This window comes from Danio aesculapii, chromosome 8 (genome assembly GCF_903798145.1).
Source record: "Danio aesculapii chromosome 8, fDanAes4.1, whole genome shotgun sequence".
Taxonomy (NCBI): Eukaryota; Metazoa; Chordata; class Actinopteri; order Cypriniformes; family Danionidae; genus Danio; species Danio aesculapii.
In genome coordinates, this window is record NC_079442.1 from 24,503,415 (window position 1) to 24,521,105 (window position 17,691).

Sequence of the window (17,691 nt, forward strand, 5' to 3'; positions counted from 1 at the left end):
CTAGACACCCATCTTTTCAGAGCATTCACAGCGTTTACATTTTTTCAAATGAAACAAACTAACAGAGCAACATAACTGGTTTTAAATAGGGCTGTAACAAAATATCATAATATTGAAAATTGCTAAATAAAAACGTTCAAATGTGCATCGCTGATGTTACAATATATTGTCATTTTGAGCTTTTACTATTCTGGGGTCATGTATTATGGTGAATAATGATTTTGTGGCTATGTTTGTTTACCACAGAGAGAGAGAGAGAGAGAGAGAGAGAGAGAAAGAGAGAGAGAGAGAGAATGAATACACTCGCAAATTTAGCCTAAGTCAATGTGCTCTGAATCATTTGCTTATGCAGTGAATAATAGGTAGGTTGTAAATAATGGACTCTTTTTACATTTTTCGGGTTTCTCAGTACTAGAAGTCTTCATAGTTGGGTAAACTTAGGGCGCAGTGAATAGGAGAGTACAACAAATAATTTTTTACAATCCCATTTGTCCCTGTGTCTCATTTGTGTTTTTCAGAAGGAAAAATATTGTGTGAGACTGATAACAACAGACAGAACAGAGAACATCAAATTTACTGTCCTGCACCAAAGATGCTGCATTAGAAACACCACACATAAGTGGTAAATCGTTTTTTACGAATTGATGATAAAATACATACGTAGTGATGGAAAGAGTACTGAAAAATCATACTCAAGTAAAAGTACCATTACTTGCCCAAAAATGTAGTGCATGTAGAGTAAAAGTGTCTGTTGTGTGTAAAGATTTTGGACATCTTCTTGGACATTTTTAATGCTTGCAAAAGGTTTGCTGCGTTTATAGTGCACCTGTGTCTTGAGGTTGTTCAGTATGCGATTTACTTTCTATGTGCGATTTGATTGGACAGAAATTGCAGGACTGATTTTTCTACTTCATCCAATCCCTATAGACAGAAAAGAAATAAAGCAGGTTGAAGGAAAATAGTGGAGTAAAACTACAGATACTGCACTAAAAATGTACTCGAGGGAAAGTAAAAGTACACATTTTAAAAACTACTTAGTAAATTTAAATTCCTTGGAAAAACTACTCAATTACAGTAATTTCAGTATTTGTAATTAGTTACTTTACACCACTGTACATATGTAAATACATATGAATGCACATACGTTAAAAAATAACTTTCAAGAATTCAAGATTAAGATTATATTAAGGTCCATATTCGGTTTGTTGCGCATAAAAATTTTTTCACTACATAAGACCTCAATACATAGTCAGAAGCCTTGGGTATAATTATGATTTCCATGCATACTTTTTTTATCTCAAAGTAATGGAACGCACTGAAGTGTACTCACATATTGTTGATACTCACATTCAGTTGATCAGTGGTGACAACCCGCAAAGTGAACCATGTGCACCATGTCTATATCATAATTAGAGTTATGATTACTACAAGCAATTTAGGAGGTTTATTCTTTCATAGCGGACACAGTGAGTTGTGCATGCTGCTTTTCTGGAGATTCAAGGGTGAGTTTACTAAATGTTTACTAAATACAGAGTGTCAGCGGCAGTATAACTACTCTGGACAATATAACGTTGAATATAATGCAAGAGTGAATCTTATAATGCCAAATGTGTTCTATGTGTCTAGGATAATTCATTAATCCTCAGAATTATGAATATTTGTATGTGTATTTTGATGTCATCAATGAGAACCAATGCTAATTTAAAGTCTATTCAAGTACACAACACCAAGACTTTACGAAATTTAGCATTTTACCAACAGTAGATCTACATTTCATAATGTTATTATTGCTTTTTTACCATATGTATGATATATAACAATAATAATACTAATAGTATACTCTTTTTTTAATAGCATACAATATATACAGCACAGATATCATGTGAGATATCATATTGTGAGTTCAGCATCAAGAATCGTATTAAATCATGACTTGAGTGTATCATTGCACTACTAGTTTTAATTGAAGCTAACATTACACCTAAAGCAATATGCAATGCATTCTTGCTAAAAACAAACAAAAAATAATAATAATATAAAATAAAATACTAGCTTTCAAACATGTACAGTATGTATGCTTGCATTTGGGTTTTCTAACTTTTTTTTTTTCCAAAAAAATAAATGTTTAGCGCTGTATTTACTCTCAAAGTCTCTTGTTCTTGCCAAAGTTTTCTGTGAAACAGCACCATAAATAAATAACGATCACAGGGGTTTGGTACTCTGTAATTCCTCTAAACAAAAATGAATGTTTGGCTCACTACAGTCCTAAGATGTTTTGCAGTGCCACAACACATATTTGTTCCAGATAAGTTGAGGCGGTGACAGCAACCTCTGCTTTGAGGACTTTACTTCTCTGTACTGAGGGACATTTATCCTGTCAAAGAGCAAGAGATGTTTATCTCTATGACTGTTTACATCATGCAGCCACAATACAAACACTTAATATACAGCTATGAATAAATAATGAACTGAAAGAACATTTTTTTTCTTTGAAACAGCACCAAAATATGTTAATTCTTACATTTTAAAGTATTAAATCGCATAACAGAAACAATAAACATATTATTAAAAAGACAGTATGATCACAGCATAGAGAATCGTGTTAGGTAGAAAACACTTGTTTGGAATGTTGTGCAGATAAAGTTAAATTCTGTACTATATATATATATATATATATATATATATTGGGTAGCACAATCGCCTCAAAGCAAGAAGGTCGCTGGTTCGAGCCCCAGCTGAGTCAGTTGGAATTTCTGTGTGGAGTTTGCATGTTCTCCCCGTGTTCACGTGGGTTTCCTCCGGGTGCTCCGGTTTCCCCCACAGTCCTTAGACAAGCAAAATAGGTGAATTAAATAATCTAAATTGGCCGTAGTGTATGTGTGTGAATGCAAGAGTATATGGGTGTTTCCCAGTGTTGGGTTGCAGCTGGAAGGGTATCCGCAACATAAAACATGTGCTGCATAAGTTGGTGGTTCATTCCGCTGTGGCGACCCCTGATTAATAAAGAGACTAAGCAGAAAAGAAAATGAATGAATATCTATATTTATCTATCTATCTATCTATCTATCTATATATATATATATATATATATATATATATATATATATATTCTTAAAGAATTCCAAAAACAGTATGCAAGTACCACCCGGATGACTTACTATACTTCTGGTGAGATACTGAAGTGTGCATCCGATGTACACAATGCTATCCCATGATGCAACACGAGAGAATTCATGAATGAGAGGGAATCGACGCAACTGACGCGGGTAGGTCATGTGATCATGACAAAATGGTGGATGTAGTACGTATGAGTTCCATTCATACCTCTCACATTCATACTGTATAGAACAACCCAGGCTCATTCTGAAAACGTAATGCTATATGCATTTCTGCAGAGCGCCAAATACTTCCTAGAAGCAATTTTTTTTTGCAGTTTTTGTTTTCGCAAATCCACCAGAGGCTGCGGTGTAAGCTTTCAATATCTCAAATTTCTCTTGCAAGTGCCATTCATACCTGCTGTTCTTGTGTAAATTCACGAGAGGCCGCTGTCGACTGACTGACTGAATGAGTGACCGATCAACTGACCCACCCTCCTCCTTCCCTAAACCCAACCAATTATGTTTTCAAATACATCGACTGACCGGCCCACCCACTTCCCAAACCCCAACCGACAGTTGTTTTAAAAAGCAATCCAGAAAAACAAAAGCCATCGCCTGATTTTTACAACATTTTCAGATTTTACCACATTCTCACCCTGTTATTTACTTGTTTATTTTATTTTTTGGCTTTTGTTTTTTTCTTACCTGCTTTCTGGAACATTTCTTAACCCCATTGTCATGGTGAACTCCTCTCTGCGACTCAAATCCACACATACATGGCGAGCTACTGGACAAACTAGTAACAGCGGGAAAGCCATCCATACTGAGGTAACCAGTCAGCTGGAACGTTGTCATACCGCCCCATAGCATTCTTTTAAAGACAAAATGCAGCCATACTGTATGTATTTCTGGCTACATAACTCGCGATCTCCAGAAATGTATATAGGGCTACATTTTCAGAATGAGCCTATGCTGGTATAGAACATACTTTTCTAAGTCGAGTAGTAAATTCAAATTCAAATGCATCTACTGAGGCAATTTCAGACGCAGCCATGGGCTATTTTTGATCTTATCTTATTGATTTGGAAACTATATAACAACCACTGATTGAGCAACATTTTTGTGTTTTACAACAACTTATGGACTCTGTACGACTCAGAAAACAATAAGGGTAATTTGAGTAAAAAAAAAAACTATAACTATAACTCTGTACATATCAGTAATAGACAAAGTAATAATGACACATAGTAAAAAATTTATAATAAAAAACTCACTCATGTGTTAATTGTGTTGCAGACTCAGTACAGTTGGCACTGCATAATCTTTTATTTTCATTTTCAGCCTCACTAAAAAAAACTGTAATCCACAGTAAAATGAAATGTCAACAAACAAATAAACAAACATCACAAAAAAATGAAGATCACCCATTATTTCCTAATGTAACACCGGGTTCTGTCATAACACATTCAACGTCTGTAAACTGATGACCTGTTCTAGAGGGACACACACAACCGGTCGCATCCAGTGTGGTTAGGATCACAAGGCAGGCAAAGCAAAGATTGTGTTTTTCCACATCTGTCACAGCACAAGCATCACAAGCATGGCTTTACATTTGAACTTTTTAAATAAGCAGTTTTCTGTTGGTCACCACAGCCAGTCACGTGGACTCCAATTTAATGACAATTTTAATGCACAAAAATTTCCAGAACATGAATGTAAAAATCTTTCAACAAAAAAGAATTATTTCTGATGCAAGTAAACCATGACCCATATAAATATGTGATAACTGCATGCTTAAAACAAAAATAAAAAAATGTGCTGGCAGCTCTAGAAAATGTGCATCTTTTTTTCTTTTTCTTTTTTACCTCAATAGGTTGACACTGCATGCATATGGGTAATTTGAGTAAAAAAACTATAACTATAAATCTGTACATATCAGTAATAGACAAAGCAATAACGGTAAAAAATTAATAATAAAAAACTCACTCATGTGTTAATTGTGTGTTGCAGACTCAGTACAGTTGGCACTGCATAATCTTTTATTTTCATTTTCAGCCTCGCTAAAAAAAACTGTAATCCACAGTAAAATGAAATGTCAACAAACAAATAAACAAACATATTTTAACCTATATTCAGAAGTGTTGTGATCTAAAATGATTGATAGCAAATAACATTTTTAAATAGAAGCGATCCATTAAATAGCAATAATAGTGTGTTAAAAGATGTAGATCGTTTCTAAAGTAAGCAAACCATGAACCCAACTGATGTACAACAAAAGAGTGCTTTAAGAAAAAGATAGCAGCTCAGGTAAAAGTGTATTCTTTAACTCAAAATGGGGTTCAACCTGACATTGGGTTTGTATTATATCCTAAAATCAGTAGGATTGTGAAATTGCTGTAATATTATATTGAAACCTCTTCTATGCAAATTCTACATCTGTACAAGAGGATCTTTAGCTAAGTAGAATGAATGCATATTCCCTTTTGAAAAAAAAAAAAAAGATTTATCTACAAAATGGAAGTGAGGACTGATTCGGAACAAAGTAAATATGGGATCGGAGCGAACAAAAGCACAGCAATGCCCAGCTCTTTTCCCCTATCTTTCAATCACTTTCTCCTTTAACAATATGATAATAAAATTCGTGTCACACATATGGAAGAAAATATCTTTTCTGCTTTTGGAAAATTGAAGAGGGGCTGCAGTGGAAAAGAGAAACCCAGGGCATTTAACACATTGGCAATCTGCAGGGAAATGTCTAGAAAAAAAATGTGCCGAAAAAGTGTGGCTTTAAGGCAGCACAAATCAATGATAGCCTTGCTCGTTCACATTCTCTCTCTACCTCCAATCCTACAGGCCAAGGCAGCTCCTCTCAAAGAACATCTGAATCTACCTAATGGAATGGAAAATTGGGGGAAATGGGGAGTCAGACCCGAGGGGGGTGTCTTTCCCCACTGTACAGTTTTCACATATTTAACACAAGCGCATCTACAACCTTGCCTTGCGCGTCGGTGAACACATTAATGCATGTCGCCAAGTCGAAAAAGGTGCCAGGGCCATTTCTGAATATTAATATAACTCAAAGTCATGCTGTACAACTCTGGTTGTACCCCGAGGGCCGCCTTTACCTAGTCTCATAACAGCTTTTTCTCAAACATGAGCTACAAGGAATTTAAGAAGTGGAACAAAGTATGTGAACACAGCCAATTCTAGCTACACAATATTGGCTTTGTGGCAATTGAATTGTGTTGATTTAGGGCGCACTCACACTATGCTTTCCTAACTGTGTCCAGGCGCATTTCCCGATTCGTTTGAGAAGTGTGAGGGCTCTGAATCAGGCTCAGGTGCGCTTCAGTTGGCCGGTCCTGGCCCAGTTGGAAGAGGTGTGCCAGAGATTGGTTCACTAGGGCTTTGGTGCAGTACGCTTGTAGTGTGAGTTCAAAGCGTTCCTGAGCCCAAAATTGAAGCAAGACGTCACTTTTAGGGGACTGTTTCATATGGATTTAATAATCATTGTTATTTGAATTCCCGCAAACTGTCGTCGTTTATTAAAGAAGCAAACCCCTTGCTGCACGTCAGCTACACCTTCAGGAAACCTCCTAATATGTGCAGTATGAGGACTTTTATGATAATTTATGAGCGTCAAAAGTGGTGAATCTGTTCGGCTAAGTGTTTGACTGCGTGGGTTACTGCATCCCAAATGACTAAAAATAATACAAAACAATATAAGTAAAGCAATCCCCACTGTGCTGAGCGAGAGAGCTTCTCTTCCTGTTAAACTAAACAGTCGCATTATCGATGACGTAATCGTGCTCCGGTCCGGTAGGTAAAAATGCAATGTGAGTGCAGGGGGAGAGGGGATGTGGACAAACGCGATTTGGCACGGTTCAAGGCAACTGTACCTAATTTGAGTGTGCTCTTATAAACAAACGTATAACTTTAAGCACCAGTCTGCCAATAGTGTCTAATTTGAGCTAGTTTAACTTTTTATAACACAAATTTATTCATTCATTAGTCCTTTTATTGAGGGGAATGAACCGTCAACATCACAGATGAACAGATGCCCTTCCAGCCAAAACCCAAAACCGGGAAACACCCATACACACACATACACTATGGCCAATTTTAGCTTATTCAATTCACCTATACCCGCATGTCATCAAACTGTGGGAGAAGGGACATCAGAGATCAAGGCCTCTGACATCCACTATTGTTGGGAGAAGCAGGGAGAATGCAGGAAATGGGGGTTTCACTGCTGGGGAAACTGTTAGCCAAAGGAGTTGTCAGCTGGAGTTAGCTGGACTATTTTCCACTAGGTAAAGTACCTAGTACTCAACTGAGGTCATAAGCAAGCTGACAGCTTTACCAAAATGTCTTAAATAAACACAACAGATCCTGATTTCTTGGAAAGAATCATCCCTACTTGCGTCATTGGATTTGATCATTTCTTCGAGAAATGCCTAACAAACAATTAAGTCAGTTAAAGCTGGAACACCCGGAGGAAACCCACGCCAACATGAGGAGAACATGAAAACTCCACACAGAAATGCCAACTGGCCCAGCTGGGGCTCGAACCAACGACCTTCTTGCTGTGAGGCGACTGTGCTGCCCTTTATAATACACATGATATAGGTTTCTACAGTAATGGTGTAGCAGATGTTAAAAACCACATATGCAAGGTTTAACTACCTTGGTGCTTGCTAATGGTCATGCATAGTTGATGAGTGGCTGAAGCTGATGGGACGTTAAGCTCGCTAGTAATAGACTTTCCTGCCTTGCTATTCCCAGTGACGTCTGCCTAGCCTCTTCTTATTCTCCGTGCCTTTTCTCTCCTCTTCCAGATCAGTGGACACATTAGTGCAAACTCTATTCCCTGTTGACTGTCCAACCTGCACGCTAATATGTTTTCGATGAAGGCAAAAACAAAAGAATATTTTGCATCCTAGCAGGGGTGATTAGCCGAAATGGCTAATCGAGCAATTACGCCACAGCGAAGCTTTTAGATGTTTTGATATATCGAGAGGTGAACTGAATGTAACCAATGGATTTAATGACGTGGAAAACTAATTCTTGCATGGTGGTAAAACTAATTATGAGAGATTGCTTTGAACCTTTATAATGGAGACACGGACATCAACATATTGGCATATACACAAACAAAGTAAGAGACCAGATTGGAAGTAGGGGATTCAAAAATGAGTCCTTGCTGAAAACAAACAACATTAAAAGTATTTGAGGAAGTTAAAACAATGGAACTCTATGGGGTGTGTGTGAGAGCCATCAGAGTGGAGGAAAGCTAGTTGTGTGAATGGTAATCACGACACATCCATGCTGGCCTCGAGTCCCATGGAGGAGCACCAGAAGGATAAAAGGAGTGCAGCAGAAGGATGAGAGAGGACTAGGCATGGATCATTAATGTTGCTGTTTTAGGTTTGTGTGGAAGTTGTCTCTAAGGGGCTGCAGTTTACTTTTGTTGTGTCCTGACTACTACTTCCCTCAATTTTGAACTTTCGTTACACCGGAAGGAAGGAGGGATGTGTTGTCAGACATTGCCTGTCTCTGGGGAAAAACTATCAGTTCCATTGAGTAGACGGATGTTCAGGGCTGGTGCTGGAAGTACTTGCCAGGAGAACAGACAAACTTGCTGCCCTCAGCCTAAGTAGAAAGAAGCAATTGCCATCCATGAGGGGATGATGGAGTCGCCATCGTTCATTAGAAGTCAAAGCCTCTGGCATCCACCATTGTTGAGAATGCAGGAAATAGGGTCTCACTGATGGGAAAACTATTAGCCAGAGGAGTCGTCAGATGGAGTTAAAGAATTTTTTCCACTGGGTACAGTACCTGGTACTCAACTGAGGTCCCAAGCGAGCTGATACCATTACCAAAATGTCACAAGTAAACACTGCAGATACCAATTTCCTGAAGAGAATCATCACTACCTGCATCATTGGATTTGATAATTGCTTCGAGAAATGCCTAACAAACAGTAAAGTCAGTTAAAGCTGCTGTAGGACTATTTTAATCAACATTGCTTTGTGATAAGTAGGCGATGTGCAGATGTTCTGTCTGAGTATTCATGATCTGCACATGTGAGCTGAGGTGAAGTGTGGGGGGAAGAAAACTCAAGGCACTTAATAACAGACCTACATATTTTTATAGTTGGTGTATAGTTACAAAACAAACATGAACACTAATAGATGAGAAAACAAAACAAAAGTTAGCAAGCAGCGGTGGAATGAGAGGTGATCTTTTATTCTGCTCATTTCTCTCTCTCATAACAGATGGCAGTAGAGACTGGGGAACTATGACAATATGTCTGTAATCCCACCAGCTTAATCCAATACTAAACTGCAGTGGAAATGTAAAACTAAGATGAACCAAGTCGTACTGAACCGTACCAAACTGCCTTGCAACGAGTCGTACCATGCAGTGGAAAAGCACCATTAGGAGTATCCTGTGCTGTCATCAGACACCACAGGTAAAGTTCTGTCTATAAACTGATGATCATTTCTATCTTACCCTTGTCCATCCTAACTTTATCTTTTCTGTCACCTCTTCCCACACCTGTCCTTTATCCTAGGGCTGTGACCGCAACTGTTGGTAGGCTGGGGTATTGGTGGAAAGAATGCAGTCTTGAGGGTAACTTCCAGGCCTGTATGTGTCTATAGAGGTACATTTGACAAGTGGAGGTGTGATGAGAGAAATGGGAGCTGATTGACGTTGTTGGAATTGAGGGACACCTGTGAACAACAATGATCTCGATGCCAAATCAGCAGGAGTTATACTGTAGAAGAATAAAACCAGGAGTGATGGCAACATAGGACAAGACAGTATCAGACCTAATTGATCAAACAGCCTCAATAAATGTCACAGACAAGTCATCTATGAGGAACTCATTCTTATCTTCAATGTTTGCTTGATTTTATGATAAAAGTTATGCTTATAATTGGCTGGTTCCCACCTCTTAAAGGAATAATTTTCCCAAAAATTTAAATTCTGTCATGATTTATTCATCCTTCACTTGCTCGAAACATGTTTGAGTTTCACACAAAAAAAATATATTTCAAGAGTTCACACTTAGCTGATGATTGAAAATAAAGTGTGTTTGGCATGCTGTTCCCGTTGAGAGTCCTGAGCTCAGAAGATCCTTGAGCCCGGGGCTCCCTCCCGTTTCATCGAGAGAGGGGAGTCTGAGCTCATGTAGGTCTCGAGAGCTCCCCTGAATTTGTTCGCTTTGCTTATTTCTTGATTATTAGGGGTTGCCACAGTGGAATGAACCACCAACTATATCAGCATATGGTTGTGCGGTACTAAAACACTTACATACTGTGCCAATTTGGTTTATTCAATTTACTTATACTGCATGTCTTTAGACCATGGGGAAACCGGAGTGCCTGGGGAAAACCCACATGAGCATGAACAAACAGAAACACCAACTGGCCCAGCCAGGACTCAAACCAGTGAGCTTCTTGCTGTGAGGTGACAGTGCTAACCACTAAGCCACCGTGCCACCCTGTCCTGGATTAATAAGAGGAGGAGGACTAGGGGTGAATGAGTTAATTCTTCAAGGCAAAGATGACTAAGGTAAGAACATCTGGGTAATTATGTGAGGTTAGATTAGTCTGATTGGTAAATCATATGATAGCTAATGCAGGACCAGCCGTGGTCAATCATAAGCATGAATTCCTCTTGAAACTAGTTTATAAATAAACTTCAGTTTGAAGAAGGTTGGAAACCTGTAAGCATTGATCTCAGAAGCATTTGTTTTTCTTACTATGGAAGTCAATGGTTACAGGTTTTCAGCTTTCTTCAAAATATCTTCTTTTGTGTTCAAAATAAGAAAAAAGTTTTATAAACAATTGAGGGTGAGAAAATAGTGACAATTTCACTTTTGGGGTGAAATATCCCATTAATATTAAACTTCCAATGGCTATTGTAATCAACTTCTCGTTAAAATTGCAATGCCTATGAAAAAATTTTGTATCAAATCAAAAATATTTTCTATAGTCACATTTTTAATCACTATCTGTGATCAATGGAAGTATATAAAGCCAGGTGTTAAAATATGGAGATCATTCATTACCCTGGAGTCACCTTCACACAAATTACTCCAGCAACAAGTCCATGTTAGGAACAAAAGCTATTAAAAAGCCTGTTCAGAAGAGACTGATTATGTTCTGGACAATTGACCGTATGAAAAGAGAGCAAGCGCTGTGCAATCCCTAGTGACACAGTAAAAATGTGGAGAGAAAATTATAAAAAAAAATCTTTCAGAAAGATGCTCAAGTGTGCTTTCTGAGCTTTTCAGCAGGCTGGAAGAACATCCCTCTCACAGGAGGCAGCGGAGATAACTACTGCTAATGTGTTAGCAGGGGGTCACATTAAACAGGTTTTGTTTTCTGGTCAATGTCAACAAGTGTGGAAACACATATTGTGCATGTCTGCAAACACAGCAGTTAATTGGAGAGATGTTTAAAACACAAGTGGCTTCAACATATGAACAGTACTTGTGAAGAACTAGCCTTCTGTTTATTTATACTACTCATGTTCAGTACATTATTACACTATAAATACAGTTAAGTGCAAAGAAAATGCAGGAAAGAGTTTATAAATGAGGGCTTCAATGTCATTAATCAGTTATTAATTAGTAAACGTAATTTTAAATGTTTTTAAAGCAAGATAAATTTACTTTAGCCTTCACTTTTTTTTAGATTTCAGATATTTTTAATTAAGTAATTTTTCTCACCCCACTGGCAATGTTTCTTGTTTAATCATAAACCAAATTAATTTATACTTGATTTATAGTTAAATTCTAAAATAAATACATCAAATAGGGCAGAAAAAATCTTTAAGATACATTTCATATCCTTATTTTTTGAACAGTACATTTCTGCCAGCTAAGAATGGGAAATTTTTACACTAGTGGTTCAGATTGATGGTGATGGTATAATGGTGTGTGGGATAAATCTCACTTGTCAACTCTCTTGTTTAAATTGCCATAACTAGTGTATTGTTGCTGGCGATGTCCATCCATTTTTGACCACAGCGAATAATATGCCAGAAAATATGCCATGTCACAAAGTATTGTCAAACTATTTACTTAAACATGGCAGTAGTTTCACTAAACTCACGTTATCCACAGTCACCAGATCACAATTTAATAGACCACCTTTGGGATGTGAATAGGAGATCACAACATGGATGTGATGTTATCATGTCACTGTGTACCATAATCTTTGAGAAATGTTTCCAGGACTGTTTCCTGTTTCCAGGATGCAGTAGTAGGCCATGTGTACCTAATAAATTGGCCAGTGAGTGTACACAGGCTTGTTCTTTCCTAGCAGCGGTGAGCAGAACACATTAAAACAAGCTTTGCTCCTAAAGTAATTATCCACTTTGATTAAAGAAACTTGCTTAATGTAATTACTTTGTACTCAAAATATTCATTTCATTTTTTGGAAGTGCAGCGCAGATCTTGTTTGTGTCAGAGACCATTATCTTTAATGAAATCTGACAATTTAATTTGTGCATGATGGCAGTGAGGTTGTAGTGATGTATCAGTGGGATTGGGAAAAGGACTCTAGCTTGTTGTCTGATGGTTGTCTGTGGACTTTGGCACACTGAAGTCTTCAAGGGCAATCACTGACCTGCTGATTAACATCTCACTCTATCAGATCTGAGCCATTTCTGAGCCATGATCTGCACTATGGCAGTGAGTTTTGCTGTCTGATCTAATAAATGACTTTAGTGCGCAATAAAAACTTTGCACTTGTAATTTTGAAAGTGTCAAACACATCAGTCATTAACCCTCATTTACTAGAGGGTCCAAAATTAATGTTTAATCGCAAAAGGTCAGCAAATGTATCATACTGTAAATATCATAAAGAAAACAAGTATTGTGAGGTCATAAGAATAATTGGTCTAGAAAAAAAAAAATCACTCAGAAATTGTAGGTCTATTTTTACAATTAATTGCAAAGAAACAGACACTAAAATATGGACTTACATGTGAAATTATAAACACTGCAGGGTTATTATTATTACTATCATCAGTATTTTGGTAAGAGCAGGCAAATAATACTTAATCTTCTCACAAAAGGCATTTGCTGATTGCTAATTTTGAACCTTTTTAAGCCAATTTCAGTAGCCATGTTAATATTGGTCACTGCTCTAATGCTCTTGCAAATGATATAATAACTGTGATCTAAAACTAGCGTACCAGAAAATGGCTCTCAATTTAATTTCACTACTGCGTAATAAATAACCATTTCACTGATTGTTTCAAAATTGTAGAAAGCAAAATGAAATCTCAGATATTTGAACCATAAATATTACAAAAAGGGTTTATTTGCGAGTAAACACATTTGTGTAACCACCTAGAACGTTTACTAAATGACTTCCTGATCAGCAACTGACACAAATCAGTTTTTTTTTTCATTTATTCCAGCTAAATAAACAACTTCAACATATTTCTCCAGACGGGAAGAGATTGGGATTTCCCCATCTGAGGGCGAAGCCCGATCCACACATTATTCAACTCCAAAGCTGCCGTTCTGTCATGAGCAATTGATCCACATTCCATTGGGAAGACAGAGACAGATTAGGACCAATATTTGAACGAGCAAATACACATAAATATGACTAAAGTAATTAACGACAAATGAACGGAAAAGAACAGATTAATTATCTTGCGGATCACTTGGGGACGGCTCCTATGTTACTGCTGCTTAACTACCTCTTCACTCCGCCAAAGCCGAGATGAGCAAACAACAGCAAAACTGATAAACAGTGTGTGCTGATGCACTGCGCCTCTCTGAGGGAGGCTGATGGAATTCATTAGGCTTCTGTGATTATCAATTAAAACCCAAAAGCTCTTTGAATTAAGACAATTGCATTTCTGGAAGCGTTAGAATCATTATTTGTGGGTTTGAGAAGAGCGTTTCTTACCCGGCTGACTCCACGGCCGCGGTCCTCGCCATAGTTGGTACCCAGGATCTCAAAGTGGATGTTGGGGTTGCTGCCATTATCATTAAACTCCAGCAGGCTAGTCAGACCACTTACACCTCCCTGTTAAAAATACAAAGGGAAATACAAATCAAAAGCTTTAGTTTGACAAAACTACTGCATGTGGGCAAGCACTTAAAAAGAGCTGTGTATAATTCCTATCTCCAGTATCATTCATTTTCTTGTCGGCTTAGTCCCTTTATTAATCTGGGGTCATCACAGTGGAATGAACCGCCAACTCATCCAGCATTTGTTTTATGCAGCGGATGCCCTTTCAGCTGCAACCCATCACTGGGAAACACATACACACTCATTCACACACACATACACTACGGACAATTTAGCCTACCCAATTAACCTGTACCACATGTCTTTGGACTGTGGGGGAAACCGGAGCACCCGGAGGAAACCCACGCGAACGCAGGAAGAACATGAAACAGTTGGAAACGCCAACTGACCCAGCCGAGGCTCGAACCAGTGACCTTCTTGCTGTGAGGCGACAGCACTCCCTACTGCTCCAGTATCATTACAGAGAATGAATTTAACACACACTACTGTACAACAAAGAGCACAACAGTTGTGTTCCAGAAGACAAATTCATTTTCTCCATAGGAAAATTTATTTAATAATTTATTTATTATTTTATAACTGATAGACATTTAAATCTGACCTGCTATTAGCTCCAGGAATATTAACTGATATGCTTTTGCCCTCTGTTCACATTAATTAAACTTATTTTTAAAACAGTTGTGTTGAATAACATTAAAGCCCAATTGGTTGTGAATAAAAAAGGTTTAGGACTTGTTCAAATACAATTTTTATTGTAGGGGTTGGCCATATTCTTCTCTTTATTAAAGGCAGGAATCTGTGGGTGTCTTTCTGTCTGTCTGCATATTTATTATGTTAAGAACCACCAACTGACTTCTCTCATGGTAGCTGTGTTGCTACAGTACAGAACAAAGTTCAGACATTTTGCTGTCATTTGGACAGACTATAGATATGACATGTTCAAAATGAATAAACTTGTAATAAACTACAGAACAGCAGGAGCATCACATGGCCAGGGCTTGCTCTGAAAACAGACACTGCATAAGTGATACCAAACAGACAGGTTTGTTAAGAATAATGCATTTGGTAAGATAGCCTGGCATTTTTCTAACAAACAAATTACTCTGGGCGACACGGTGGCTCAGTGGTTAGCACTGTTGCCTCACAGCAAAAAGGTCACTGGTTCGAGTCCTGTCTGGGCCATTTCTTTGTGGAGTTTGCATGTTCTCCCCATGTTGTTGTTCTCCAAAGACATCCGCTATAGGTGAATTGAATAAACTAAATTGGCCGTACTGCATGTGTGTGAATGGATGTTTCCCAGTACTAGGCATCCGCTGTGTAAAACATATGCTGCATAAGTTGGCAGTTCTTTCCGCTGAATAAAGGGATTGGCCGAAGAAAAATGAATGAATTAATAACAAATCACACCCATAAACATGTGAGCATGATGGCTGTGATACAGGAGCATGCACAGTAGCTATAGACAAATTATTATTCTGGGCTGCTGTATCTTTCATATTTCATATTCAAGTGCGAATGAGAATATTTTGCAGGTGATTCCAGATGTTCAGGGGGAATATTCAAATATCAAAATTGAAAATGAAATGCCAAACCACTGAACAAATAATTGAATATTCTCCTATTCTCCTTCCCTAAAAAAGTTTATTTTAAGCCATGCATGTACAGTATGTATGCATTTTTGTATTATTCATATATTCTAAATAATAAACTGGATGACTTGCTGCATGGGACTGCAGGTCTCATTAAATTCTAGAGTATATACAGGAATCAGAGGGTGAAATTCAATCCATTTTAAGACCTTTTTAAGACTCTTTTAATACATTTTAAGACCTTATAACCACTTCAGGTTTCGACTGGAAACACTGGTGATATTTTAACATACAGTATATTTACTAAATATTAATGTAAGAAATGAATCCAAAACTAAAACAATATACTGTTCATATACTGAATACAAATCTATTAAATCTAGCTAATTCAGCAGGTTGGTGCCTATAGAACTGCAGAAATAATGGTGTTGCCTTGGTTAATGAAGTACACAAAGGAGCATTATGTCAAATCTAGCAGGATTTTATTGATTTCATAAACTACACAGCATCCTGATATTAGCAGATTTCAGGCTAACTTTAGCATACAACCAAACATTGCATATGTCAAAAATGATCTAAATTTTAATACCTTGCAAAATAGCATTTAAGACTTTTTAAAAATTTTTAAGGGTCATAAATTTCTCTATATTGATTTAATTCAATTCAATTCAATTCACCTTTATTTGTATAGCGCTTATACAATGTAGATTGTGTCAAAGCAGCTTCACATAAAAGGTAACAGTAAATAGGAACAGTGTAGTTCAACCTTTAATACTTTTTAAGACCACGCGGACACCCTGAATCCATTTGATATGCAGATTTGTACAGTACCTTTGCCTTTTTGTTAGTTTTTCATGTAATTCTTTGCTTTAAATCAGAGTTTGTAATTATGCAATTCACCTCGCTTCTGGTTGTTTAGTTCTTTTTTTAATTATGTCAGTTGTGTGGGAGTTTTTCACCTTCAAGAAAGAAAAAAAAAATCAAGTAAATTCAGAATTACAATTTATGAACAGAAAGATCTAGATGTTATTTGCAGTTTTTCCTGTGTGTGTTTATTTTAAAGTTTGCTCCATGCAATAAATTATTTGAAAATATGCTTATATAACAGTCACTAGCTTCCAACTACATAAAAGATTATCCTAAAAAGGATAAAGAAAATGTCCATACTGATGCATCCATAGTTATGGTCTTAACCAGGCCCAGGCACAGCCCCTTGGGGCAGGTGCTCAACGCAATCGCAAAGTGAGAAGTGGTGGGGGGAAGATGGACGGATGGTTGCGATCGCAAAGTGGAGAGCGGTGGGGTGGGGGGTGAGATGGATGGACAGTTGAGATCGCAAAGTGGAGAGTGGGTTAGGGGTGGTGGCGATTGAGCAAGAGGGGCACCTCAGCCAATGAGGGCAAAGGGGCAGTGGCTCTAGTCACCGGGCCACCCCCCTGTGCACGGCTCTGGTCTTAACAGGAACACACCACACATTTATGTCCAACAATTTCTACTGATTGTGTTTTCCCTCCTCTCTTTTTTTCCTCCTCACTTTTTCACCTCTTCATTTAAACTCCAAAAATACCTCCACATCATTCCACCCAGAGAAAAGAAAAGAAGAAAAAAAAAGAAAAGAAAAAAAACTCATCCCTTGCTAAACTGCACCCAAAACACCCCAAGCCCAGCGAAAACCCCCATGAACAGACAGATAATTGTTGTAAATTCACTCTACCAATACCAATGTTGACAGAAAAAAAATTAGACAGCCAATTATAATAGCTGATGAGCGCTTTCCAAATGAGTTCACCAACTGCTGCTTTGTAAAGCCGATTCACACAAACTTCCCCTAATTAAGCCGTAAGGCAATGTTCCAGTCCAAACAGTCCGTCGGGAATTGAATACATGGCCATTATGCAGCTGATGTACAGTAAAATAAGTGTGCAACACTCCGTA

At 37.8% G+C, this 17,691-nt stretch overlaps 1 protein-coding gene across 2 annotated transcripts in view; it reads right to left on the bottom strand.

The window, feature by feature from the left end:
- The window catches only part of grid2 (glutamate receptor, ionotropic, delta 2), a 673,181-nt gene that overhangs the window by 218,599 nt on the left and 436,891 nt on the right, over window positions 1-17,691 (bottom strand). For both annotated transcript variants that reach the window (XM_056463472.1, XM_056463473.1), the window contains exon 8: window positions 14,042-14,161. In XM_056463472.1, the coding sequence (XP_056319447.1) occupies window positions 14,042-14,161 (120 nt within the window). The remainder of the gene's footprint in view (window positions 1-14,041; window positions 14,162-17,691) is intronic.